Source organism: Poecilia mexicana, unplaced genomic scaffold (assembly GCF_051168715.1).
Source record: "Poecilia mexicana isolate PSO_F unplaced genomic scaffold, ASM5116871v1 scaffold_23, whole genome shotgun sequence".
In the NCBI taxonomy this organism is placed as follows: Eukaryota; Metazoa; Chordata; class Actinopteri; order Cyprinodontiformes; family Poeciliidae; genus Poecilia; species Poecilia mexicana.
In genome coordinates this window covers 9315346-9341837 of record NW_028263392.1, presented here as the reverse complement: position 1 = coordinate 9341837, position 26492 = coordinate 9315346, and the positions used below count along the sequence as shown (strand labels likewise).

The window sequence follows — 26492 nt, the reverse complement described above, 5'->3', positions numbered from 1 at the left end:
ATGTGCCGATCCACCTGGATCGCGCGGCTCTGGAAAGAGGGAGGAAACCCGACGACGGCACAGGAGAGACTCGACCTTAAAGCTGAAACGGTTTTTCAGTTTTAGTAAATCAACTCAAATGTTTACAGCACATTGCTACTGTTTCTGTTAAAGAGTTGTAACGAGAAATGACCCATCGGTTTTCAGCCATGTCTGTTCGCCAGCATTTAAATTCAGGTTTCTTACAGTTTTCCAAAAGAAGGATTAGAAATAGCACAATGATAAGGGAGATCTCCCATTTGCTTAAATGACCTTATTAAACAGCAATTACAATATAAAAAAAAAAAATACCGTGATTTACAGTGATTACATTTGTTAAAGTAACTTCTGCATCTTAAACTAATCTTATCTCTGATCTATGATAAGGTCATTCCCAGATCAGGCTTAATCCGTTCTCTTTCCTTATGCTAAAAAAAAAAAACTCCAGGAAAGAGCTGCTGATGGCCTCCAGCTGCAAATCTGTCCAAGCTGATGAGAAACGGCCTAAAAACTGTTGGTCAGGAAATCACAAGCTAGTAAAACAAGCAAAACAAGTCATGAAATACATTAACAATTACTATCTGCAGTACAGCTTATGATTTTAATGCAAATATTAAAAGAACTGTTGAGTTGAACATAATGCGGATATGGGTATGAAATGGTGCAACACAACATTAGAGAAATGATGAACTTTAAAAGTTAAATGTGCTGTCATCTATGCTGACAGAAGTACTGTTATGTCATGGCCAGGGATGAAGTTTACACTGAAATGTCAAAAATACATTTCCAACATAAAACAAAGCAATTATTTCCTCAGTTTACTGCAACATGAGTGTAAAATATGTAAAACAGATTATGTTTTTTGGCTTACTGTAAGTTGCTATATAAGTGATAAAAATACTTTCATTAAATTCTTGAGTTGCATGTTAATATACACTAAACTAATGCAAAACACTGATGTTTAAGCCCAGAAGACTGTGGCTAGTTCTTTACAGGAAGTGCTTTAAAAATCAAAGAAAATGTTGAGAAATTAAACGTAGCTTCAAGTGAACAGCCTCACAAAAAGTGGATCTGCCTTCTCTCCCTCATTTCATCTTTTATTTCCTCTTCCCTCATATCGCGCAGAAAACATGACACCTCGTTTCCCCTCTGTCTCCCGTCCCCTCACCCGTCTCCTCTGCTTTATTTCTCCCCCGTTCTGGAGTCAAAGCGGCGCTGACAGACGAGTTAAACCCTGTGGCACGCAGCAGCTCTGAAGTGACACTGTGCAGCCTTTTCTCCCACACAAAGTCGCTCAAACTCGCCGTTATTCCAGCACACAACCCCAAGTACGCAGATAGGTCTGTCACCTTTAAGGCACTGTAGTAATAATTGATAAACAGCAAAAGGAAAAAGCAGGACAAACCTTTCTTACAAACACATCCACATGGATTTATAAAGTTCCTTTCGTGCACTGTTGCGGTGCTGGTCAGGATTTCCATCTTCACCATCTTTCTCCCTCCCTATCTGCCTCACCTCCCCCCACCATCTCTCTTTCTTTTTCCACTGCCTCAGCACAGCACAGCACCTCTCCTTTCTGAGAACTCATCTGGACCGAAGCCGAACCCCTGCACCGCTTTCATCCTGTCCGTAAACGCACCAAAGTGCTAGCTGCGTGTGGAAAATAAGTTTTAATCTTGATGATGTGTTTGATTGGGGACTTTTTAAGCAAAAGTTGCACAAGTTTCAGTGTAAATGGGAATGCATTCTGGTTTTCATTCATCAAGAAATTCAATGTTACGTCATCAAAAGCTGCAGAGCAAAGATGTGTATAATAAATATGAGTTTGTAAATTCAAACTGGAGTACAGACTGCATTCGTTAAGGACGAAGTCTTCCAGCGGAGGGCGCCACTCTCCTGAAAAGTGCTCTGACAAACACTTCTGCCTCCTCTGTTACAGGTGAGTCAGTGGTTTGTCACGTCCCCCCTCTGTGCATTTTTTTTTCGTTTTTTTTTTTTTTCAATTTACGTCAAGCATCTCTCAGAGATTCTTTCGTCTCCCTCCAACTGTAACAGTCTGGTTGCGTATCGGGGCTCCTCTACCCCCATCACAGAGGAGCAACGCCAGGAATGAGAGGAATCTGCAGCAGAAGCAGCAGCTGGCAGGTGGGCCGACCGTGTCCCATGATGCACCATGTGGCGCGAGCTTATTGCCTATTTTTTTTTTTTGCAACAATGACGTTCACAGATTCTCATCAGCACAGAGAAGCATTTAGTGTTGGCAAGTCTCTTGTACTCACATTGAGTTTAGATAGGACACTCATGTGGCCTAGTCAAAGTCCAGAGCTTACATTCTGTAAGACATTCTGTCTCTACTTCTGCAAATTCTCAACAGACCAACAGCGGTTTTACAAAGTACATGCTTGGAGGGAGGGAAGAAAACAACTGCATGCCGTATATACAACATAAATGTGGGAGAGGTTAAGTAATTTTACAAAGCCTAAAGTGTAAAAGTGCATTACAAAACTCCTTTTTTTGGCTCCTGTACTCACGTTTTCAGCGTGCCAGATGTCATGAGCTCCGTGACGAGAACAATACATTTCTTTCCTTTGCACAAACCCTCCCAGGAGTCATAGAAGCGGACAATGTTAGGATGCTGGAGACCCTTCAACATCCCGGCTTCCTCTTTGAACCGCTGGCGCTCCGACTTGGACAGCTTACGGTCCTGCACACAGGGCAGAGAGAGGGACACTTGGTAAAGAGGAGGCAAAGCAAACGATGAGTACAAGCAACGCACGACGGGAATCTGGTTGCAAGACTTTTCATGTCAAATCGGAGACATTAACATAGAGACTGCAATTAACAATCAAATCCAGGGGAAGGAAGTTTTCACAGAGAAGAGATAATCAGGAGAGGAGAAGCTGACTTTCTACAAAATGAGTCAATTGTTTGACCGAAAACAACACGGTTTTAATGCCACATCCAAACGGAACCAAAAATAAAATAAAGATCTAGAAGTGATTCTCGCCTGTTCACATCAACGTGATCTTTTACCTTCAAGTCACAAACATCCATTAGAGGGAGGCTAAAAAAGTCCATCATCTCTGCCTCCTTCAGGCTGCAACACGTTGCTTAGACTGTTTATAGCAAACTGGTTTCTCAAGTTGAGATAGGTGGCCGTATCCTTTGCCAGATGTTATTTCATCATCGCGATTATTCGGAAACAAAACGTCAGATGAGGGCTAGAACGATTGCTCTGGTGAATATTATGAAACACTTATGAATATAATGAAAAACATCCTTTGAATGAACAATGACTCGCTTAGCGTAAAGGCAAGGCAAAGGAATAGAAATGCATTAATGAAATCTAGATTAGACATCACTGAAGTTTTCAGGAGAAAATGACCAAATTAAGGATAAAACCCATCAGGAAAAGTAAAAAACGGCACAGAAGTTGTTTGAATTAGGATGTTTTTTGTGTTTAAAATACGCCTGTGTGTGCTTCCTTGCTTTCATCCATTGTGCTTGAACAAAACAGATCAGTCCTAAACTGCTAAATGACACATTCGGCACATCGCTGGCCCGGAAATAAACGTAATCTTTGCTGCCTAACAACAGCAGAATAAGGTGACGGATCCTCAATTCTGCGGGGATTTGTGTGCAAATAAAGCCGTGATAACCTCAGCGACTCCAAACTATTAAGCCGCATCCCAAACATGGACTTCCTACAGCCGGTGACAGGAGACCGCACCAGATTTAGGCAAAAATAAATGAATAAAAAGGTTTTAAAAGCATAAAAACCAATGATTAAACTGACTGTACAGATATCCAGAATGTTTTATGTCAATGAATGTCTGTGACCCTTTTAGAGGATGGATCGTCAGGGAAGCAGCAGACAGATGAAGACAGAAAGAGCAACAGGGTCGGCTGACGCTGAATGAATTAAACGTTTTAAAAAAAGCATTCAGTGGATTATGTGAGATAAAGAGAAAATCTCTAACTTGAGCGGTTCAAAGATACAGTTTATTCCCTGATTTTTGAGAAAATCTCCAGGACTGTGTCTTGCCAAAGTGTTCTAAACCTCAATGAATGTACTGATGGACCAACAGAACGTAGCAGATTATTGTCGAGAGGTAAAAGAAATGACACACGCCTTCAGATTACTGAAAAAGCTCAGTAACCAGCTCAGGGAAACAGAGTCTTCTGAAATGCTTTTTTAAGCTTTCAGAAAAATTTGTGAGCAACCTCAAAGATTAGAGGGATATCCGAGGTGATGAGCTCATACTGTATAACCCAGAGCTCTGCCTCCGTCATATGACTTATTCACTCTCCAGCTCATTAAGGGGCTTTGAATCACACCGAGGCTTTCAGAAATAATGCATGTGCATGGAAGAGACAGCCTGAAAAAGCTTATCCCTTCATCATCCTGCCGCCGCCGCTGCATCCACTTCTCCTGATGATAGCCATTAGCAGCCGACAGCACAAATCATCCACTAAGCTCTACTCCCATTCTTTTCTTCTTCTGCTCTTTTTCCCCAGCTGCGATCACATGATCCGATCTACTGGTCACATGACTGTAGCCGCTGGTCACCTGACTGCCTGGAAGACGGTATTGCATTTCCCGGCAGCACTTAAAGACCCGGATGACCCATAACACTTAGAGCCCCTCCACTGGGCATTGGATGGTTCTTCTCTTTTCTTCACTCGAGAATCATTCAGCTCTTTTTGCGTATAGCCCCTAAATGAATCTGCTACGAAACCATTTAGATTAGGCGTAAACCTGATGACAAACATCCTTGTTGTAAATATATGCAAGCCAAACAAGCAGTGCCTTTGATTAGAGTCGCAGCTCGTCTCCAGTGTGGGTCAACCTAATATCCAGCGAAGTGACAGGAACACGACCGCATGTGTGCATATTTGTCCACAGACAGACATGGCTAGAGACGGCAGACAGGAAGTCTGAGAGGACGCACTAATCCAGTATTAATGTTTGCTTTTTTTTTTTTTTTAGCCTATAAATGGACTGAGAAAGAAGCAGAGGAGTTGAAGACGGCACTTAGTGCAGCACAGACCCCCGCAAAGGTGTCACTGCCACGGCAACGCTCTCCCATTTTTGTGCGACGGACCAACACAGAGCGGTGCAAAGTCGTGAAGTGGAAGCACTTATTGTTTTCCTGCTGGAAAGTCAACATATTTCTCTCCAGATATGGCCTGTATTTAACTTCGTCTAACTTCACGTTAGCCCTTACAAGCTCCCCTGTCCGGATGAAGAAAGGCATGCCCATTGCATGACACTGCCACCACTATGTTTTATGATAAAAGATGTTGAGTACAAGGTAAAGCTTTCTGCCTCAGTGTTTTGTTTAGTGGATAAAAAGCAAACAATATTGGGTCTCGTTTGACCAGAGCATGTTTCTAAAGGCCAGATTTGTCAAGTGCACGACTGACAGCAGTCAACACCTGATTGTTATGTTTTCATTGACCAAATAATTGTGCATATTGGAATTACAAACATAAATTTTCTTAATGGAAACAAAGCAATTTTGTTTTTAGGCTGTAACAAAATTAGTGTATTTCGCACAGCTGTAATGTAAACTATTTTTTTCTCATCACGAGTCGTGATCAATTATGGGGTTTTTTGTCAATTTTAGTATAAAATCAACAAAGTTTTGTGCACATTTGTAATGGAAACGCAGGTAGTGTCTCTGCTGGATTTCTTCTTTTTTTTTTTTTTTTTAAAAAAGGAGCTTTTTAGTTTTTCTCAGAAAATGTTTAAATCCATATTTTTTTCTTTTTCCTTCTCACAATAATGAACTAGTTTATGCTGGCGCATTACATAAAATTCCCCAAAACGGATTGAAGTCTGCAATTGTGACGAGGAAAAAGGTGCAGAAATTCAAAAGATTTTTCTTCGCAAGGCACTGTACGTGTGTAATAAAGAGACTAAAGGGATGTCAGGATGTGGGTTAATCTGATCCATAATACATAGGTTCTCTTGTTGAGTGTGGTTGTTTTTCTCTCCCTCTCTCGCTTCAAAAACATCATGAGGTTTGAGTTTGTCAGACTCCAAAATATCCCCTCATTTTCCAGTTAAGATCATCTCTTTCAGGTTCTCATAAACCCCTTCCACCTCACACAGACATGCCTGCGCACTTAAATCTGCAGCTTCTTATCTGCCACTCGCACACAGATGCTTCTTTTCGGCATAAGGACTTCACACTCTCTAATCCCGGGCTCTGCATTGTCACCGCCTTCCCTCAGCCAATCTGAGGGCTTCAAAGAAGCCTCCTATACATCCCTGAGTATGTGACAGCTCTAATTTTGTCTGGCCTATTTCTGCTCTGCAGAAGCCAACCAAGGACAGCACACACACACACACACACACAGAGAGAGGGAGAGAGAGAGCGAGCACAGAGGCTCGCAGACAGCCCGACAAACAAGCAAACAGGCAGAGAGGCTGGCAGAAACGCAATCTGCACTGTTACAGTATTATGCCGTTTCCTGCAGAGGAGCAGAAAGCCGATACCCACTGATCAGCTCATGTAGGTCTGGATGTCCCGCTGAGTTTTAGCACTCTGCGATCATCCGCTCTGCCCGCCGCACACCCAACCAGCGAGAGCAGCGATCCCAGCGGCAGATGGGCCGAGGCTACAGCTGACCGCTTTGCTACGTGTGCCAGCAAACAGCTATTCTCTCACGGTACAACCAGGACTCGAGCAAATAATAACAAAATAACCGAGAGTTCAGGGGTAATGGCTGCATGGGCTCTCTCCCGGGGAGATTAAATATAGAACAAATAATTGCATCTGATTCTCTGAGTCCAAAGACTTGTGTGTTTCTCAGGGTTTTGGTGGAATTGGAGCAGTTGTTACATGAGGGACCAAAAAAAAATAAGAAGGATGAGAGGGGACTGTTAATTGGTTGCTAAAACCTTGTGAATTAACTAGACCGAACGCATGCAAAACCGAATGAATTGAAAATATTCTCAAAATGAATGGAAAAAATCTTGTAAAAATAAAAACAGCAGCAGGATAAATAATTTAATAAATAGAAGCTATTATGATAAAAACACAAAATGGCCAAAAAGCTAAAATGTTCTAGCTAAAAACAAATGGTATACAGTAGCTTAAATTTGTTAAAAACTTTGAAAAATATAAAATAATACATTTTAATAAAATTATTAGATTTTAGGCTGAGTGCATCATAGTGGCCTTGAGGTTTGAAGCAACATTTCCACTTCAAAAAATTAAGGTGCCTCTTTTGAAAAAGCAAAAAGATAAAAAAAAAAAAAAAATCTACGAGCACAAGACATGAAAGTCAAGAGGAAAACTTTATTCCTCAACTGCCACAGCTAATGTAGCATCATAAACTGTTTCGAAAGCCGTACCAAACTGTAAACCTTCGGTCCAAGCTCTCCAAAAACGAGTTGCCGACCCAATTTGGCTTTCATCGGGTCCACCTCTGACCCAGATTTTTCTGAAAGTCAGTCTTTTACTCCAAAATCTGGACCTGTAAATCTTAATCACATCCTGGCTGCATGAATGAGCTGGCTTGTTGTAGACTCATGGTGGGGCGCAAAGACCCGGTGCGCTCCTCAGACCCCCCACGGTCTGGAAACGCTTCCCTGCAACAAAGCACAGCCCCTTCTGCAGCGTGTGTGCACACACACACCTACATATGTTAACAAAAAGACCCACATTTTGCTTTACTTGCACACACAAACCAAGACCTTCACCACAGCTTGTTATGGTTAGCCAGGCTGAGAGAGTGAGAGAGCATCTGGTGTGAATAAGACTGACTGAAGAGAGGAGGAATAGGTTCAAGGAAAAGTCAGAAGAGGAGAGAAAGTGATGAGATTGAAGTCAATTTATGCCAAAAGTGCAGGAACACATGAAGATTTAAGTTGTTTTGGTCACAAATTCTTTTCAAATCCCCCGAATGTCCCATTGATCTTAAATCCCCGTTTTAGCCCATCTTTCTGAGCCCCTAACTCGCCTTTTGTTTCGCTGTCACAACAATCCGTTCCTCCCCGCCTCATGCCTCCCATTTAGATGGTTTTTGGTTTCCCATCAATCACCACTCCGCATATTGCAGTAACAGGGGCCAAATTTCAGCGTGCATCTGCGTCTGGACTGGATGGGGTTGAAAAGCAGTGCTTTCTTTCTTTAGCAAATGGGGTGAGACGTGCAGTGCTGTCAAAAAGTGTTGGCGTCCTTACAGATTTCTTCTCTTCTCACTTTTATCGTCATGGGCAAATGTTTCAGATCGTTACACTAGTTTTAATGTCGGATAAAGATAGCCTGAGTAAATACAAAAATCAGATTTCAAACTATAAAGTTACCCCACAATTACCCCTTAACCTTTGGACTTTGATTAGGCCATTACTTTGTTTTGTTTTGGGTGTTATTTTAAAGAGGTGGGTGTGTTAATGTGCTTCAGATCACAACCCAGGTGCAGATGATTTATGACAAGTTGACCAGGTCCTCAGGCAGCAAAGCAGTTCCAGACCATTACACTACCACCACCATGCCTGAATGTATCCATAATGTTCTGCATGAAGTAATGTGTTCATGCAGGACTTACAGAGATGCAGATTTTCCAAAAGAATTAACTAATATCTCATCAGTCCACAGAATATTTCCCTCCCATCAATTGAGGACAGTTAACATGTTTCTTTGACAAAAGTGAAACTGCACTTTGTGTTGTTTTGGCCTTTGCAATGGGTTTGTCTCCTGACAGATTGGCTTTGTTTCCCATCTTTTATTTAGATTGCAGCACGACGTGAAATTATTTTAGTTCACTTAATGCTGTCAGATAAGTTCTATTGGGATTATTTCTTGATTCTACAGATCCGGCAGTAATCAGACCTGGCCGAGGCTGCTGAAACTAAACCAAAAAAAATTAACTTTTCGCAAAAATTAACCAGATTGCTTTTTTTCCCCCCTCCTTAATCCTCATTTAAAAGACAGCTTTTTGGATTGAATGTGATCCTTCATATTAAAAAGTGATCATCTGTAACACTTGAGTGTAAAAAGAGTGGCTTTTCTGATGCTTGTAAATATAATCAGGTTTTCTTTTTGTTGTTTTGTTGTCCTGAACAGCAGCGGACGCTACAAACAAAGGCCATTCCTTCAGACCGCTGCAACAACAAGGCCACGTGAACACAAACACTCATCTTCTAACAATGGCCGCCATCCCAGCCTGTCACTCATTGTGTGCCATTGTTTCAAGTCTGTGCCTGGCTGCACGACGCACACTAACCGTTCACCAGCGGAGCCGTTACCCTCTGCTCTGATGGTTACGCTTAATCTCCCTTGCCCTTCTTTCTCACTTCTGCCTTCTAGTTTCCACTTTTCTGGTTCTAAGAATAAAAGGAAAAAAAAATAAAAATAATTCAGAGCCCGCTCGATCCGGTCATCCTGATCCGGGGTGTAATAAGAGGAAATCTGAAGATAATGAGTGAAACTTCTGGTGTAAAGTGTTAATCCTTAACAGCACGCTGCACACAAAGGGTCTGATTATACCTGAAGTAATCCCGATTCCAGGAGCTAATGAGCAAAATGCTGAAATGCCAGGTTCAAGTGAATGATTTTCTAGACCCAAGCTCCAGTTTGCAGCATTGCTTTAAGATATCTGTAGCGCTTTGACGCTGGTAATTGTCTCCTTTTGGTGCAATCTAAAACCAAGCAAACTTACTGATCTGAAATCAGAAGAGCTAATCTATTTAACCAAGACTAAAAGCTCTTACTCACTCATTAGGGTTTTCAGTGAAATGATTAGCAGCCTTGAATGGTGTCCTTTGTCAAAGAAAAGGAAACGCAGCTCTGATAGTCGCATGACCAGAACGGCCATCAAGAGTTGAAAAGGGACGCTAAAGGTAGTAATGGAGGCATTGGAAGACTTTATTTATTAAGTGCAGCCCTCTGCAACAAAAACTTCTCCAACATTTCTCTCATTAGTCACTAACCTCCATGTGTTTTACTGGGATTCCTGATCGTATTGATACAAGAGAGCATATTGGGAAGTGAAGGGAAGATGACACAGTTTCAAAAATCTGATGAATACGAGGCAAGTTACAATTCCTACCTCTTTACTTTGATCTCCCTGAATAAAACCTGTTGCTCTAGAGAACATTAGTGAACAAAGACCAGGAACACAACACGAGGGTGTGTATGGCACAAGTGAAAACCTACCAGGACACAGCCGGCTGCCTAAACAGGGAGAGAAATAACCAGTGAGGCAGCCAAGTAACTTGGTAACTATGGAGGAGCTGCAGAAATCCACAGCTCAGGTGGGAGTGTCTATTATTGGCACAACTATTAGCCGTAAATCTGACCTTTATGGAAAAGTGTCAAGAAGGACATCGGGGTGCGCCGTTCACCCTGAATGCACCGTCCGCCATGTGAGACACGGCGGTGGTGGCATAATGCTGTGGTAATCCTTTTCTTCAGAAGGGACAGGGGATAAATAAAGGCTGAAAGAGGCTGAAAGTTTGTGGCAGAACTTTTTCTTTTTAAGTTTACTAGACACTGTTGCACAGATAAACTATAACTGAACAATTAAATCAAAAGAAAAAACTCTAATTCTTCCATATCGTCCATGTCTAAAAAGAGGAAACGACCTCAGCATGGTTTAGTCTGATGCGACTCAGACCAGGTCTTCTTTTCTGATTAGAAGCCAAGTTATTAAGCTCATTTATTCAGCCGTTTGGGTCCAGAGCAAACTGAAACGGGAGGGAAATGACGGACCTCCTCGTGCTCACTTTTCCAGCTTCTATTCGACTGATTTAGCTGCAAAACCTACTTTGAACTACAACAAAGATTAATTTGAGACTTAAAAGAGTTGTAGGAAAATGGCTGTCATACATCACCATCCCAGACCGCCTTAAACGCAACAAAGTCTTTGAACTTATTAAGGACTTGACCCCTTTTTGGCAAGAAGGAGGCCACGGTGTACTGCTTCAGCTGCGTGAGAGTCGGCTGCACATTAAAGGAAGTCAAGTTTTTTTTCAGAGTATAAATGTTTGTACTTTTGTGTTGCATAAGCAAGTGCAAGAGTTAAGAGTGCAAAAGGTTAAACTCCTAAAATAGTGCACATCCACCTGCCTTTCTGTTAGCACATCATAAACAAACAGATCAGAGCGGATGATATGCTGATGCCCAGCAGCCGTTCCAATAGTGTCTGGACATGCCTCAGAGGTTTAAATCATGTCTAGTCCCCCTTCAGCCGACTGAGTTAAACCATCCAGCGCCAGAAGAAGGGGAAAAAAAAAAAAAAAAAAAAACACGACAGAAGAGCTTAGAGAGTCTGCAGCACAGCTAGATTAGAAGAAACATCCCAGAGACTCTAGGAGGATCATGGATAAAATCCTGACTAAAGCCTGTGAAAATACCAACAGATGCTACAAGCAGGCGTTCATTACCAGGAAACCTGACACACATGTCTGCGTGTTGTTTTCTAACGGGGCTGTTTATGTGCACGGCTGGATTTTTGACAAGACCTTCAAACCGCTACAGTAGCTGATGACCTGACCGGTGGGAAACATCGGAGGGGAAAAAAACAGGGACAAGTACCGTCCCAGATAAGGCTATTGCATAATCTGGGTGGGCTATCTTTTTACGCTCCATTAAATCTAGGGCTCCGCTGATTAGCACCTAAGCTGAACGCTCAGAGCTGCTCAGGTTTCATTTCGCAAGGTATTAGCAGGCATCGGCGTCCGGCCTCATAGCTGCACCTTGTGCGTGCGGTATGTGGCGGGGACCAATAGTGACGGCTGAAACAAATGCAAATGGTTAGTTTGAGAGGCAGAAAGCCCAGAAACGAGCCTCGACTGCAGGAGGGAAAGTACTCCAATAAATAAAAAGCACAGATTCTGCAGGCTCCATCTTTTAAAGCGAGCACAGGCTGTAAAACGGAGAGCGTCTGCTAACGTCATTTTAAGCCCTGGCACGGATTCTTAACTAGATTTAGGTTTGGACTTTGACTGGACCATTCTTATAAACGAATAAGCATCGACCTAAACGTCATACTTGCAGTTTCACTCTACCATCCATTCCGACGGAATGGATGAAACAAAGAAGTCTGTATACTGTGTATGTACATATCTGGTTTTATCTGTAATTTTAGCAGTGAAGATGTACTATAAATGTCCCCAGTCTGGATCCGACTTAAGAACGGCTACAATAAACATCTTAACTAGACCCCTGGGACCCCTTTATTTGTTTTGAAGGCACACAAGTTGGAAGTTTTGCAGAAAAAAAAAAACATATATTTATGGCCACAGAGGGAGGAGAGCATCAGTAAGCAATTAAAGTTGTGTCCTCTATATTTACAGTCTTCAATATTTATGCTGCGTCTCTGAAACATCCACTTGAGGAGGAGTGTAACCAATCGTGCGTCTAAACGAATGCAGTCTTACTTTTGCCACAGACTAACAACGGCTTTACAATAATGTGCTGGAAAACCGTCAACAGAAACAAAATCCATCTGTGAAGTAACCATCAACACACCAGAGAGTGGAACTGGAGACGAGAGGACATGATGGAACGAAAACACCAACGCTGAATATCGTGAATCACTTTTCCTCCTTCCACATCTCTCCCAGCCTTCGTCTGCCCTTTTCCGCCCCTCGCTCTCTGGCCTATATTTCCTCTGCAGCTGCTCGGTTTAAAACGAAGGGGCGGAAACGGATTCAGGCTCCAGCTCCGACGGGGTAACCGGAGCGGCTCCGCAGATACAGCCGAACGATAGAGACGCGCAAGAGAAACTGAAATTATTTGCGAGAAACAGCCGGGTCAGCTCCAGGGCGACCGGGCCGCCAAAACCTCTGTGTGCCTGCGGGGTCGACGTCTACACATCGCAAATGTGCGCGATGAGTGACTGTGGTTATGTTACAGGCTGGATTGGAGGTCAATTCGTTCCAGATGTCAAAACCACGAGTGCCAACGCTCACGCTGTTATGATACACCAGAATGAATGTCCTGTGTTTTTTTTTTCTTGTTACGATGCTTTCTAGGACACATGAGCACTTAGAAAAAGAAAAAAAATATATTGAGGCAGATATGAATGTGCAGCTTTCGAAGTGGAAGCAAATCCCGCTCTATAAAAACATTTGCTTTATGTAGTTCTTTAACACAAACACAGAAAGTGTAAAACCCTTCAGTTGTTTGTACAGATGTTGAAATGAACGGATGAGTGACTTAACAGAAAGTGAGGCGCAGGGGGGGAGGCCTGAGAGCAGACCTGAGGACAGAAGTGAGGTCACAGGAAGGGGAAATGGCCATATTTGTCCGCTGAAGATTTTTTTTTTCCTGTTACGACAGCTAAATATTTCAAAAGCTGGATGCACTCAGTACCCCTACAAAACATATTAAAATTAAGATATAGGTATTTCTAGTAATATGCGCCCTTTTCAGCCTCTTTCCCCCATAGCACCTAGCGTCAGATGTTTTGGCACTGAGTGCACCTAGCCTCACATGTGTTGGTAACAGAAGTGAGTCAATGGTGAAAACAAACATCATCCGGCCAACTGGCGATAAATTTGCTCTTACAGGGTTTGACACACGGGAAGCGATGTCGCTCCCTCTCCATTAATTTCCTGTAACTTGAGACGACAATTGTTCACCCCCCCGTTCATTCGTGTACGTGGCATTTTGTGCTAGTAAACACAGATTTGCGACATAAGAAAGTTGAACAAATTTAAGACTTTTTTAAGTATGAACACACAAACTTCACTATGACTTCAGGGCAGATTGTGATCAGGCTTTTAATGTCCAATCAGAACTTGATGGAAAGATTGATGCACGACAGCTACCTAAAGCTTCTAGAATCTAGTCTATAGAGTCTAGGGAAACAAAATATAGCTCTAGATTACAGAATGAAACTTAAATTTAATGCCTGTTCAAGCTCTGTATGGACCCTGATCAGCATAGTCTGCCTAGCAGACTATACTTCTGCAGAATACTGGAAGAGGATGAGCGAAGATAAAAAAAAAAAAAAAAACAGAACCGAATGGTACAATGATGCAATAAGTGTGAGAACATCATGCACTGAGCCACACATATGCACACAGGGTGTCGTGTTTCTGCAGAGGTGCCCGTCTGTCTCCAGCAAGCGTCTCTCTGAGAGCACAGATGTCAATGTCACAAAGACTGAGTCGGCCCAACAGTTACATCAACGAGTGACACAAGCTGCCTTTGTCGCGAAAAATCAGGACGGACGCTGCTGACGGACGAACAACCAGTTGACCTGCCTCAGACATGCAGCAGAAAATAATCTGAGGAAGTGGAGTGTAGTAGCAAGGATATTCAAGATGCAGGGGAAGACCAGCCTCTGGGAGAAAGCGGGGGGGGGAATTATAAAACAGAAGGAGGAAAGTGGTGGAAGCATATGGGATAGACAGAAGATCAGGAAACTAAGATGTGGAGGAAGCAGGAGCTCAACAAATGCCAATGGCAGAGGAGAAGAAGAGGAGCTCAGAATATGTGGTAGGCGAGGAAGTGTGGGAGAAGTGGGTTGAGAAACATAAGGAAAGACAGGAGGGAAGACGCCACAGATAATGAGCTGTCAACTGAGACAAAGGCTAAACAATTATATCTCCATAATGAGTGTCGTTCTCTGTAAAGATGACTATGATAATGACAACAGGCCCTCACCAATGAGACCACACCGGTTCACACACACATTGGTATAAAGCTTTCTGAAGCCAGTCGTTACACCATATGTTTAAGACGTCCAACAAAGACAGTCCTGTAAAGGTACAACCTTTTTTCAGAGAGTGACGTCATTATCCATTGTTCTCCCAGAACCTTTGTTCGCTCTAAACCTGGCAGAAGGAAGAAGAGGTTATATAACCGAGACTTTATCCAGCAAGCCCACAAACTAGTGGTTGGTTGTATTTGAGGTTAAATTGATCAAGTAGATGAAACTATTTGTATCAGTTTCAGACTCGCGGCTTAATGTGTTTTTGTTTTTGTTTTTTGTCTTGGTTCAGTTCAGAGTTTTTGGTCTCAGTTTTCAGTTTCAGTTTTAGCTACAAGGTTTTAGATTTGGATCACAGTTTCAGGCTTTCGTGTTTTTGTTTTTGTTTTGTTTTTTGCTTTTGGTCACGGTTTAGTTTTGTGGCTATGAGAAGGATTGAGCGAAATGGCAAAGTGGGCGAACTGACCCTGAGGCAACGCAGACCACCGTTTTCTTGCACAAACTACGTCAACGAGGGCAAACCCTAACTCTGAACCGTGCGTCAACGCTTTATTTGCCCATGTAAGACATCAAGCGGTGCACATGAGTCCTGAATCAACTCAAATGTCCCGTTTCCAAGCTGACTTTTTCCCCAAACCTAACAAAAACACTGCATAGAACCACATGCCTTAGATTTAGTTAAACAAAAACATTTCTAATTGTGATTTCAGGTCCCAGTTGGGTCCAACTTGTGAGTCATTTTGAGCTTGACGCTAAAGGGGGGGGGGGGGGAGAAAAGTGGGTTTGTTATTTCAGCTGTCTCTTCATTGGTTTAATAGCTGGCACACTTTCATGTGAAGAGAGGGCGGATAATTACAATATTGTACAAATCTGTCACTGCAGAATGAAACCATTGTAGTTCATTACAAAGTACATCTGGCTACAATAAGCTTCTACAATAGCAAACCACTTATCACCACTAGAGGCATGGGCCTACATAACCTGTTTTAGAGATAAATATTATGCAGCAAAAAATATGTTCAGCCTTCTTTCCACTGAAGGTCATAGGATGACAACCAAAAATGTGATAGATTAGGAACAGTTCAGCAAAGGAAGATGACATGTGTAAAATATTGGTGAAGTTAAAAAAAACATAAGTGGGATAAAAAAAAAAATGTACAATTTTTCCAATAAATCACATGTACAAGCAAGCATGAGTTCAGCAGGTACAAGGATCTACGCAAACACAGATTGTAAACGGAGAGAGAAAAACAGAAATTTCTGGAAAACCTTTCCTGGAGGGAACGATCACAAGAAGAGGGGGCAAAGTCAACAAAACTGTTTCTACTACGCTTGCCTGGCTGGGATGAAAACACACGAGCCCAACATTACATCAGCTCCTGGTTTAATCGAGGTCAAAAAAACAGGGGTGAAGCCGATGGCAAGAGGAAAAAGTTAAGAAAGATCCAGAGTTGGTTGTAAACAAGCCACTGTGAGGACATACTGTCCATACTCCGGCACAAACATGCAACGTATGGAGGAAGCGCTGCTCAAGTTTGACGCTTCTCATTAAGTATTAATTTGGGTTTTGATGGGAGAGAATCCCGCAACGTGTTGTCTTAGAGGCACGCAGCAGATTATGCAGCGTTACTGCGATGGTTCTTTTTGATTCAAGCCCAAATCCCCAGAAGAGGGAGAGAGAGGAGAGAGAAGCATGAGTACTACGCTACATATCAGAGCTTCAAATGCTCACCTGTTCATGTAGAACGCAGTGCCGAAAACACAAAGCAACAACAGCAAATTAGATACGTGGCTGAAAGTCTGGGGAAATGGTTTACTTCTCTGATTACAAAAAAACAAAAAGAACACACACACTTTGAGACTTGGCAGGCAATTGTGAAAACACCATATCAGAAGAGAGCTTTTCAACATTCCCCGCAGGTCGGGAGTGGGCGTCTTTTCAAAAGCCATCACGGGTAGAGGGAATTAAGCATCTCTGTCTAAGCCAACATAACCGTCCGAGCCCCCCACCTTCTGAAAGCATTTCTGCTATGCTTCACCTCCTGAGCAGGGAATGCAAAACCTCACCCTCGGCCATGTTCAACACTGCCAGCCACGAAGTGCCAATTGACAAATGGTTCGCATTTATAACATTTCATGATATTTTTATTAGCCGGTGTCTATTTGTGTCTCTGTTTGCCAATCTCCAAAACAATGGAGGTCACATGCCCCTGCTTGGAAACGTTACGACTTGTTGACTGAGCTTGTGACGGATCGGTCCGGTAGGTTTGTTCAAACTCGTGAATCTCTCATCGCGCACAAGTCAAACTCACGGCTATTGTTGGGGTGGCAGTTTTACCGACAGGTGCGACTCCTTGGGTGGTGCATGGCTGTTGTTACCATTTGCATTATAAACATGCTGCTTCCATTCATAACACTGTAGCATGTGAAAACAGGATGTCCACGTGACTGATCGTGAGATAAGAATGATCAGCTATGTTTACCTGCTGAACGCCCGGGAACACAAGAACTCCCAACTGACACATCTAAGTAGATCTGAATACAACTAAAAGATTGATATGTTTTAGCATTTATGTCAATTCATTTAGATATCAGTTCTTCAATTCTCCGCTATGGCGTATAAAGTCATCTGTCTGCAGTCGTTTCAACTGTAATTTCTAATTGTAATTTCTACAATAAGGGTGATTTTATAATAGCCATTGATTTATTCCAGGAGAAATGATGAAAAATGTACCTATACATGTGCCTCATTAGTCCACCGCATGTCCAACACTGCTGAGGGATTGGCAAACACACACACACAAGTAGACCGGAAACGTGTCCAAGTGTCAGTGACAACATGATACCAAGTTAGCACAGCATGTCAGATGTGATTCCTTTCCTGCCTGTCTCTACTAATCTGTCATCATTCTGAAGAACGCCTCTGATGGAAACTCTGACCAGCGTAAACGTTGACCCCCGAACCTGACCTCAAACTCCTCTACTCAATGGAACCCTCAAAGCCTCTCCCTTATTAGGTGCATGTGCGTGTGTGTGTGTGTGTTTCCAGGCATGTTGGCGTGTGAATGGACATGTTGACCATTAGATGAATGCGAGTTCTCATGCTCTAGTTGTACGTTTGTTTGAGTGGATATGTAAACATTTTTTTTTTTAAATCAATGTTTGCTTGAACGTTGGTGGGAACATGTGTTTGTCCATCGTATCTGCAGTCACTGTGAAAGATATTCCACTAGGATCACCACCAAATTCTGTCCAAGTTTCAATCAGGTACCAGATCACATTAAATCTGGTCCAGAAGTGGATAACACAGAATTAATATTAATTTCTAGGAAGCCCTGATCTCAACTCAAGGAGTGCATCTGAAAATAGTAATTTTGCACAGAACCGATCAAAACAAACATGTTGTTTTGCTGAATCTCTTTCTTGTCACACAGTCCAGATGGCAGCCATATTTTCCTGGTTTAACACCTTCCTAGCATCTATCCTGCTATAGCTGACAGTAAAGGACGTAAACCTAAGCTGACAGAAGAAATATTATCTTCTTCTTCTCTATCAAATTTTTAATAATTTATCTCAGTGCGTTTGGGCACTTGGGTTCAAGAAGAAATACTTTTTCCAGCTGTTGACAGAACTCGTTTTGAAAAAAGGAACACTAAAATAAAAGACAACTGACAGGGAAGGTTAATAAAAAGGCTGTGCTGCAAAAGTATGCGAATCGGGTGCCATCACTGCAGAGACCAACACCTCCAACTCACAAAGAGGCTATTTATAGACACAGAGATGGAAAGAAAGACAGAAAGAGATGGAGGACAAAACGATGCCGCTGAGGAGGACAAGTATGGAGACAAACATTGCAGCAATGAGCGCAGACATCTGGAAGGAGAGCGGGGGGAATAAACACAGACAAAAAAGGAGAGCGGGACAAAGAGGAGAGGAGAGGTGCAGTTTCTGGGAGGAACTGGACACAAAGAATAGCAAGGAACAAAAAGATGGATGGACACAGCAGAGTGAGGAAACACCAGGGTCAAGCAGGGGTCATCTGGAGGACGGGCCAAATGACTAAAAACAGCTGAGGGGGGAAGGTCTGGAGACAAAAGAAGAAAAAATATCTAAAAATATATCACTGTTTGAATGCAGGCAAATAATTTCTTATCTAAAAAAACACACAGAAACAGTAAAATCCAACTTGTTTTGAAGCCGAAATTGGTGGAAAATAAAATGAGAATGTTTAGTTTAAATTTGGCCTAGGACAAAACGATCCCTCAAAAAAAATCGAATAAGCCAAGTGATTTTTCACCTTCATGTTTTGATCTCATTGTCTTTAAATAACTACTATACAGCACAGTTTAAAAAGCAGCTCTTAACATATTCACTACATTAGGTTAATGGGATTAAACTTTAACCGTCTCTCCGCAAAAGCAGAAACTGAGGGGCGATTTAAAGTGTAATTTGCTCTGGTTTTTTGGCAAAGGTTTGCGCCGTATGTTTTGTGACTGCACTTGATTCATGCAGATGCAATTACAAACTTGAAGTCCATCAGCCATAACTATAGAAACAGAAGGAGTCAAATAAATCAGAGAAGCAGCTGAGCAGTTTGGGATTTCCCCAAGTCGATCTTACCCCGGGTTGCCAAGTGAGGACAGATCACAGTGACAAACCCACAAGCTTTTAGCAGACGGCTGCACAACTAATTCTGGTAACAATCCAAAGCTGAATATGTATAGACATTCCCCTAAGTGACAGTGCTATGTTAGCAGATCTTTCTTTGTGTGTGGTTTGAGAATTAGTTGGACGGGAAGAACTCTAACTTGCACATATAACGTGTGGAAAAAGCTTCTCAAACTTCCCCCCGAGATGCATATGCTGGACCAGGCTTGGACCAATCAGGCAGATTTGTTTAAAGCCGCGCGATCCAATTTATGACCATCCGAGCCCTCCATTTTCACTCCATCAGTCATCAAACACATAAATGCTGCACCTGTCTTTTGAAGCACACCTTACGGTTGGCTCCAGGATGGCAAACAAACTCGGCGTCGGCTTGCCAAACCCCAGAAATGAAAGCAGGTGGGTGTGCATGCATGTCAAATAAAAGCTGGCTTTAAAGAACAAGCAACTACTGCTGCTTGTTTTCTTTTCTTTCGATATGAAAAATAATGACTTGCAGAACCTGTTCTGGTTGATAAAAAAAAAATGAATTAATTAATAAGAACTCAAAACAGCTTTCATATCGGGGGACAAAAAGCAGCACTGTGATAAATATCAAGCATCGAGAGAGACGCCAGAGAAAACTAAGCTCACGCTGGCACCTTCCAAAACACCCGGAAAACTTCCGGAGAAAATTTTAAGCCAGAAATGGATTTGACTGAAAGAGAACGACTCAGACATGTTGAGGTAGACCAGCTGACACATGTTTGCCTTGGCTGACTTGCCCCTCCCATGGCAAAGTGTTACGTGCTTAAGCCCTGCTTGCTTACAAACACATATTTGCCTTGTTGCTCAATATTTGACCACCTCTCTGATGAATTTCTAAGCAGTTCATTTTGAAACCTGCTGGATGACGTGAAGTAAGTCACGTCTTAGCGCAGGAGCAAGAAATCCCACACACGTTGAGGACAAAAGCGCCTCGGATCTGACTTTTCAGCCGCACTTAACCGTCTCCTTTAAACACTTGGGCAAAGTTTCCTTGTTGGGCCTTTGGGTTTGGTCAGAGTTAAAATGACTTCTTGTATCCTGATGTATTCAAAATATTTTCAGAAGTGAGTATTTAGCCAGTTGTTGTGCTTATGAGTCAATCAGTGCATGATTGTTTGTAATTACAGTATACTCTTGCCTATTCACGGTTTGGTATTTGCAGATTATTCTGTGGAAATGTAACAAATTGTATAAAAAAAATAAAATAAAATAAAAAAACAACAACAAAAAGACAAAAACAAAATGCAGTACTGGATGCTGAAATACCTCGGCTCAATGACACTTGACACTTAGTTTTTTTTTTCCCTTTGCGCTGACTGGCTTTATTCTCTAGACCGGAAATAAGGAAGATCATGGATATTAGCTTAGTGCCAAAATGGCTTTCACTGTATGCATTAACACATAAATATTGATTAAAATGGTAAACAGTGAAATGTACGCCTTTATTCTTAAAAGCGATTGCATGCAGAAAAGCTCATGAAGGGAAAGAATCAGGAGTCAAAAGACCCGATCAGAACCAGAACTGATCAGGTCGAGTCATGATCTGGTTGTAATGAATGTTTTTGATTGCATCACACGGTTTTTTTCAGCGGTAATAATAATAATAATAGAGAAAATAATTTGAATATTTTTATTTTCTCTATGCCAATTGGCCTATTATCTCAGTTTTAGTAGGTAAAATTCGTCATTCCAAGTTTAAAAATTGTGATGCGATGTTTTTTTTTTTTTTCTTTAGAGTTTTTAGGTTGCACATAACCCTACTTTGCTTTTTTATACACCGAGCTGAAAGTTTTTACTCGGAAAAACACCCCACTGTAATATGCACCAATGTGGGAAGAATTTTGCGCTGAAGTACTGTATGGAAGGGTACATACAGGTAGCACATAGCTGGTGGCTAACCATGGTATGAAACATAGTTTTTGGCATTCAGGAATAGCCCTGTGCAAAGTGCCTGTGTGCATAACGGCGACCGCAGAGTGCGGAAACGCAGCAGACTGCGGTGAGTTCTTTAGTGGCACCTGCAGCTTCTCTCTGCAACATTTGGACGCCAATAAGGTTTGCTTTTTCTCCGGTTGTGCGCTGATAAGTGTCTGTTGTGTGTTCCTTCCGCTCGCTGAAAGAGGAAAATTATCTGAGCTCTCTCTCCTCTCCTCCCTCTAACCACCAGCACCACTTCTGAGGAATTGTGACACATTAGAAAAAGAAAAAGGAGAAAAAAAAACGCTACATATTCAGGAAATGATATTAAAAAGAAGAAGCTGTTTTTTTTTGGTCAGCATGTAAAATATGTCAACATACCCAACCTGCTCTTCTGCAAAAAAAAACACATGGCTGTGCAATCATGCATGCATGCATGCATGCATGGCTACACATACAACAAACACAAGAGGAGCTATCTAAACTACAGAGGTAACAACACAGGGATATGCTGAAGTAAACTGTGTAAAATGCACAAACTGATGGAGAGAAGCATCTCTGGGTGTAAAGTAATTCCTCTTCCAGCTGAAACTCAGCTACGGCGTTACCGTAGACAGAGCTGAGAGCTGCTCTGTACTCCTGTGGAAAAGCCCTGGGGCAGGGGAGCATCTGGATATTGGATCGACAATGCAGCAGACAATGGCTAAAGTACACAGGTTGAATAAGCCTGCCGTTGGGCCACAGGGGATCCACAGTCCATTACGTTCTAAAGCTGGCCATTAACTTCCTGTCTCACCCTCGCGCATGCTGTCTGCAACTCATTCTGTCTCTCTCTCTCTCTGACTCCATGTCTATCTCCCTGCTTCCCCCATCTTTTTTATCTCAGCAAGTATTACAAGTTCGTTTGACTTTGATTGCTAAAAGCCTTCTTTATCTCCTTTTGGCTCTCTTTCTGTCCTTGTCTATAGTTTGTGCTCGTGACTCATCTCTCGGGTTACCCTGCGTCTCATTCTGCCACATTTGCTCCCTGATATTTCACTTGATAGAAAACCAGATCCCAACTGTTCAAAAACACTTTAGAATACATTAACTTTTTTTTTAACAGTATAATAGAAGTCAAACAAAAGTTTAATTTTTTTTTTTTTTTTTTTGAAGCATGTCAATGCCAGGTTCGTTCAGAAGCGCGAGAGACCGAGACTTTCAGTGGATAACAGGAAGGCGGAGCTGATGGAAAACATTTAGCCCATTTTTTAAGTTTTAAACTCGTCTATAATGGAACTTGTGAGATTTGGAAATGATGATGACATTTTATAAATCAAGGTGCACCGTGAAAATACCGTTTTTGGACTCCTATTCATACTAACCCTGCCAATCACAAATATAAGAAGCTAAAGCCACTTAACTGTAAACCTGCTAAATATTTAGATTTTATGCTAAACCAGAATGCGCTAAAATATCTACTGACAAACTCAAAAAAAAAACAACAACAATGTTCTCACAGGGCAACATGTATGGCTTTATTACATGCACATTATCTAATCGCATTACATCAGGGGTCCCCAAACTTTTTCCTGCGAGGGCCACATGACTGTTCCTTTTTCTGGTCGGGGGCCGGTCTTAGTTTTTCGAGAAAGAAACCTTAGAAAAGTTTTGTTGACGGGGGAGGTGTGAAACTGGGGACGGGGGGTGGGGGGGGTGGCGGCATTGGATTACTGCCAACGACATATTCGCGTTTGTAGATAGATTTTTACCCAGAATGCAAATGGAAAAAAAACGTGAGCGAAACGGTGACTGGTACTGACTAGTATATATTCCATTGAGGGAAACTAAGTTTCATGTCTGCTCAAGAGCCCCCCTGGTGGTTGAAGAAAAATCCACATATATATGGAAAAAAAAAACACTGAATGCTCTCTGGTATTGTTCAGGGGGTCGGACCAAATGAGGAGGCGGGCCGGATCCGGCCCGCGGGCCGTAGTTTGGGGACCCCTGCATTACATGAATCCATGTCCACACTCAGCAGTCAAGAAATGAGTATTGTAAATAAAATATTGATGTAACTGGAATAGACAGAGGCTTTTAGATGAGCCTAGGGAGATGAAGAGAGAGACAGAGACGGAGACAGAGAGAGAGATATCCACAAAACAAACCTTTAAAAAAAAAAAAAAAAAGCCTCAGACAGCCGGACTCTCGGCCTCTTCCTTTCTAAATTTGCTTCCAACTCTTTTCTCTGAATCCTCTCTCTTTTGCAGTCTTCTCTGTATTTACCTCATTTGGGTGGCTGGCTCAGCACCACCCTCTGTGCAGCCTAACTGAGCTTGAGTCAACAACAGTGTGACCGAGGTGAGCTGTTTATCACCCATAACACAATGAACAGACAGGGCAACACGATCCACGCGCATTCACAAACACAATGAAAGAACAATAAGCAAACAAACAGATCTGACCTCTTTGTTAACGCCTCATTGTTAGAATTTATGCATGCCCTTTTTTTTTTTTTTGTAAATGACAAAAAACAAAAAGAGATGTCCAATAGAGCTTTTGCACTAAATTAAAAATATTTATGCTGCCATTTAATGAATAAATGTCTAAATAACCACAATCACGAAGAGATTTATAAGAAAATAAACAACAAATCTACCGTTTAGTACAAGCCAGTTTTCCAGGATGCATGATTTGAATCAAAACCTTTTCATTTGAGTTTCAGCAGGAAATTCCCGTTTTGTGGATGTCTGCCGTGTAGGAACTGTAGCCTTTGTAGCTCAAATGAAATATTTCTTTTCCCCAACACTTCAGAGGAGGAGGTTTCCTCTGCATGTGGGAAACTATGTGATACAGTTGCAATGTGGCTGGTCAAAATGATTTCAGTGTCCGGGGACTGGTCAATTTTGAAAAATAAATTAACTTGCTGAACTTTGACTGTACTAAACATTGTGTTATTTTTTATTCACTTCATAATTTTTTGCTGTTTTGTGTTGGTCTGGTATCGATCAATAAAAACTAATCCTGATTTGTAAGTGGAAGAAAATGTAAAGACAAAAGTTTAAAGAGTGCTTCTGTTAGACATTGCACAGTGAAATCTAGCCCTTATTGAGCTGGGGGGAAAAAAAACAAAAAAACTGGACATCAGATAACAATAATGACCAGTCCTATTCTATTCAGAGTGACTCAGCATGAACGATACCAATATCCTCGAACCAAAACAGGCACACAGAATCACTGCATTACGGAAAATAATGAGATGGGACATGATCTGCTGCAAGGGACTGACGTTTGTTGGTTTTTATCCCGGGATAACACCGCATGGCAACGTTCCCGCTTCCCGTCCTATCACGTTACTCGTCAAAATTTTCCAGAGCAGCTCCACCGCAGGGGTTCGCCCTGTAAAGCTTCCTGTCAGCTTGATCTTGTAAACAATTTCTGTGTCCAGAGTGTCATCGTCTAAGTAAACTTTAGCTTTAAACTTTGATCTGCCAGAGTGTCCACGAACCCAAGGCGTGAGCAAAACACAAACACTATGCATTGCTTACATGTGAAGTACAAAGTTGAAGTAATTCAGGGGATTTTCAACAACTATTGGATTTAAGTTAACTTTTTTTCCCCTCTGACTAGCTGTACGAATGCCTGGAGGCAGTAGACGATTGTAAGTCGTGCAGCTGCTCGACCTTGCCCCCAACCCAGACATGAAAAGACAGAAGGGGTTTTCCCCCAGTAAACCCCAATGCAGTCGAGCTTAGCATACCGTCCAGTTGATCTCGCAGTGATTACATCATGCAACTGTGGCTTATGAGGGATTGGTTCCTAATCTGGTGACGAGAATTTCCTGCTTGCTTGGCCGCAGAATCCTTTTTTTTTTTGTTTTTTTTTCCCTGTGTCTTTCTTAATCTTCTACCGATTCAGCATAGTGTTAAGCTAGGCAACTGATTTGGTGAGTTAGAAAATGTAAACCAAATAAGATACTTTAACAGAACTGGCTTACAGTGTCCAAAAGGTCTTTACTTGAGGTCAATATAGGCAGAAAGATCCTTCCTTTGGGTTTCTTTACGATGCATCTGAAGAGCTTCTTGAAGATTACATTTACTCTGATTTTTGCCAATTCATGCAAGATCAATAGATATATCTTTAAGGTCAAATATAAATATAAACTCCCATAAAGAGGGGGATAGATGTCTCTCAGAAAGCTCCCTCTCAGTTAAAAAAGTTTTTTTTTTTTTTTGCAACTTTCGGCATAGTTCTGGCTGGATATTTGGCCACTCCTCTTGGCAGAATTCATAGTGCTCTTTTAAATTGGTTGGTTTCTCAACTTTTAAACATAGTCCATAAATATTTAATAGGACCGAGGTCGAACACATTCCAGAAGCTCAGTGCAAGCCTGCTTTAGCCATTCCAAACTTTCATTTGGAGTCGTTTTCCTGCAGCAAACCTACATTTGTCCAGATCTCCACAGTCCGACACAAACTCTCTCACCTACAGGTAACAGGAAATTAGTTAGGATGTCCAAGAACCACCCAGAAAACATTTGGGCTCAAAAGCCATCAGACACTGGAAGAAGCTGGAAACGGCAGTGTCACCGACCACAGTGTCAATATAGCATCACCGTGGGCCGAGACGGTGCCGACTAAAAAACATCTTCCTGCTCCAAAACCCACACCTCCGAGCTCAACGGAAATCTGCTGCTGCCCACACAAACTACCCAGCTGCCTTCTGGAGAAAAGTCTGATCTTTGAGAAATATGTTTGCAGGAGTTAATGGGAGACTTTTAAAGCAAAAAATAAAGAATGTTTCAAAATGTCAAGCATGGTGGTGGCACAATTATGCCGCGGGACCTCACTGCTGCTAGTCATTCCTGCTCAAAGTTGACGGACTGACCACCTCAAAGGATGTTAACGCAACCTCAATTTAACACGTAGCTACTTCGAGCTACGACACGGTTTGGGATTTCAGCAGGTCGATGGCACCAAAAACACAACAAAAGCGGTATTGGAATTGATGAAGAAGATAAACGCTAACCCTATAAAATAGCCTCAAGCTAACTAAAAGCGTTGAGCTGTATTTAAAAGGCAGGGTTCGACAACAAACCAACAGAAATGACCAAATATCAAACCAGAGCCATGCCGGAAGCTTGCAGCCTGCAACTTGTTGAGGTTTAATTTAACTAAGTGAATGTGCAAACAAATAAAAAGTAAAAC

The 26492-nt window shown here is 42.0% G+C and overlaps 1 protein-coding gene across 5 annotated transcripts in view; it reads right to left on the bottom strand.

The window, feature by feature from the left end:
* The window catches only part of wnk1b (WNK lysine deficient protein kinase 1b), an 84613-nt gene that overhangs the window by 40672 nt on the left and 17449 nt on the right, over positions 1–26492 (bottom strand). For all 5 annotated transcript variants that reach the window (XM_088002993.1, XM_088002988.1, XM_088002992.1 and 2 more), the window contains one exon: positions 2550–2722. In XM_088002993.1, coding sequence (XP_087859119.1) covers positions 2550–2722 — 173 coding nt within the window. The remainder of the gene's footprint in view (positions 1–2549; positions 2723–26492) is intronic.